Source organism: Cyprinodon variegatus, unplaced genomic scaffold (genome assembly GCF_000732505.1).
Source record: "Cyprinodon variegatus isolate N-32 unplaced genomic scaffold, C_variegatus-1.0 Scaffold844, whole genome shotgun sequence".
In the NCBI taxonomy this organism is placed as follows: Eukaryota; Metazoa; Chordata; class Actinopteri; order Cyprinodontiformes; family Cyprinodontidae; genus Cyprinodon; species Cyprinodon variegatus.
The window spans coordinates 2,863-4,323 of record NW_015151297.1 but is presented as its reverse complement, the minus strand read 5'-3'; the positions used below and the strand labels follow the sequence as shown (position 1 = coordinate 4,323).

General features: G+C 41.6%; 1 protein-coding gene across 1 annotated transcript in view; it reads right to left on the bottom strand.

Annotated features, from left to right (window-relative positions):
- Window positions 1–1,118, bottom strand: part of LOC107099173 (zinc finger protein 91-like) — a gene marked incomplete at its 5' end in the record, with an annotated part of 9,510 nt that extends 8,392 nt beyond the window's left edge. The window contains one exon of the mRNA XM_015397194.1: window positions 8–1,118. Within this exon, the coding sequence (XP_015252680.1) occupies window positions 8–1,118 (1,111 nt within the window). The remainder of the gene's footprint in view (window positions 1–7) is intronic.
- Between the last annotated feature and the right edge of the window lie 343 nt (window positions 1,119–1,461).

Sequence of the window (1,461 nt, the reverse complement as noted above, 5' to 3'; positions counted from 1 at the left end):
ATTTAACGCCGACTTGAAAAAAAATCTTTTGCCACAAGCGTCACAACTAAACGGTTTTTCTCCCGAGTGGATTTTCATGTGCGTATTTAACTCAGACTTTAAGGGGAAACTTTTCTTGCAAACTTCACAACCAAAGAGTTTCTCCTCCGAGTGGCTTTTGATGTGTCTGTTTAAGGCCGACATGGAGATGCACCTTTTACCACAGGCATCACAAACAAAGGGCTTTTCTCCTGTGTGGATTCTCACGTGTTTGTCTAAAATTGATTTTGAAGTGAGTCTTTTTCCACAATAGGCACAACTGAAGAGCTTCTCTCCAGTGTGGCTGGTCAGGTGTCTGTTCAGATCGGTCTTTGACGGCCACCGTCTCCCACAAACATCACAAGTAAAGGGTTTCTCTCCCGTGTGGATTTTCTTGTGTCTGTCTAAAACATCCTTTGAGGTTAGCCTTTTACCACAAATATCACAACCAAAGGGTTTCTCTCCTGTGTGGCTCTTTGTGTGTCTGTTCAAGTTTGACTTTGAGGAAAAAATTTTACTACATGCTTCACAACGGAAAGATTTGTCCTTTTTCTGGATTGTTAAATCCGTCAGCTCATTTTGATTCCTGCTTATAGTATCATCACCTTCGCGGTAGTTCTGACCTTCCTGCGATAAATCTACATCTTCCTGTTTCCATCTCGTTTTGCGTGACCCTCGAACCTGAGTAGATCTGTCCGCTATTATTTCCCACGGCTCACCGTCTTCAGCTTCAGTATCTGGCAGGCATTTGAGGAGAGTTTTATGATAATTTACATCATAAAACTTTTCATCTTTGTGGTCTTTAGTCTTGAAGCAGTTGAAAAAGCCACCAGGAGAGTTTAGATCTGGTTTTCTGCTGGATTCTTCTGCTCCACAGTCCTCTTCTTTGATTTCTGCCTTTAGAAGCTTCACCGAGGCGCCGCTTGGAAAAGCTCCACCTTCTGGTTGCGGTTCAGGTTCAGAGATTGAAGGCTTCGCTTCATCCTCTTCATTCTTGACATGAGCAGCAGTGAATGGAAACCTGGCCTCCGGCTCCTCCTTTATGGGGTGGAGCTCCTGTTCCCGCTGCTCCTGATCCAGAATCAGTTCTTCTTTAACAGCTGCAGGAAACACAGGAAACTCGTTATGAACGTTTGTCTTTGAGGATCAGAAGCAGGGCTGTGTGGTTAGCATAAGCTCAGACTCAGCAGGGATCTAGAATGGTTTAAGCGCTAGCTGTTTAGCTAGCTTGTGGCTAGCTAAATATTTAGTTTGTTAAATAAATATTTAGTTTGGAGCTAAATATCTATTTAAAAAACTAAATCATTATTTGCAAACTTAACATTTAGCTTCAAACTAAATGGTTTGTCATCATTTCTTCCTCTTCAAGTGAGTTTTTTTGGTTATCTCTATTTCTGTGGATCTTGAAGATTTATGATTTTTGTTTTGTTGCCTTTATGGATA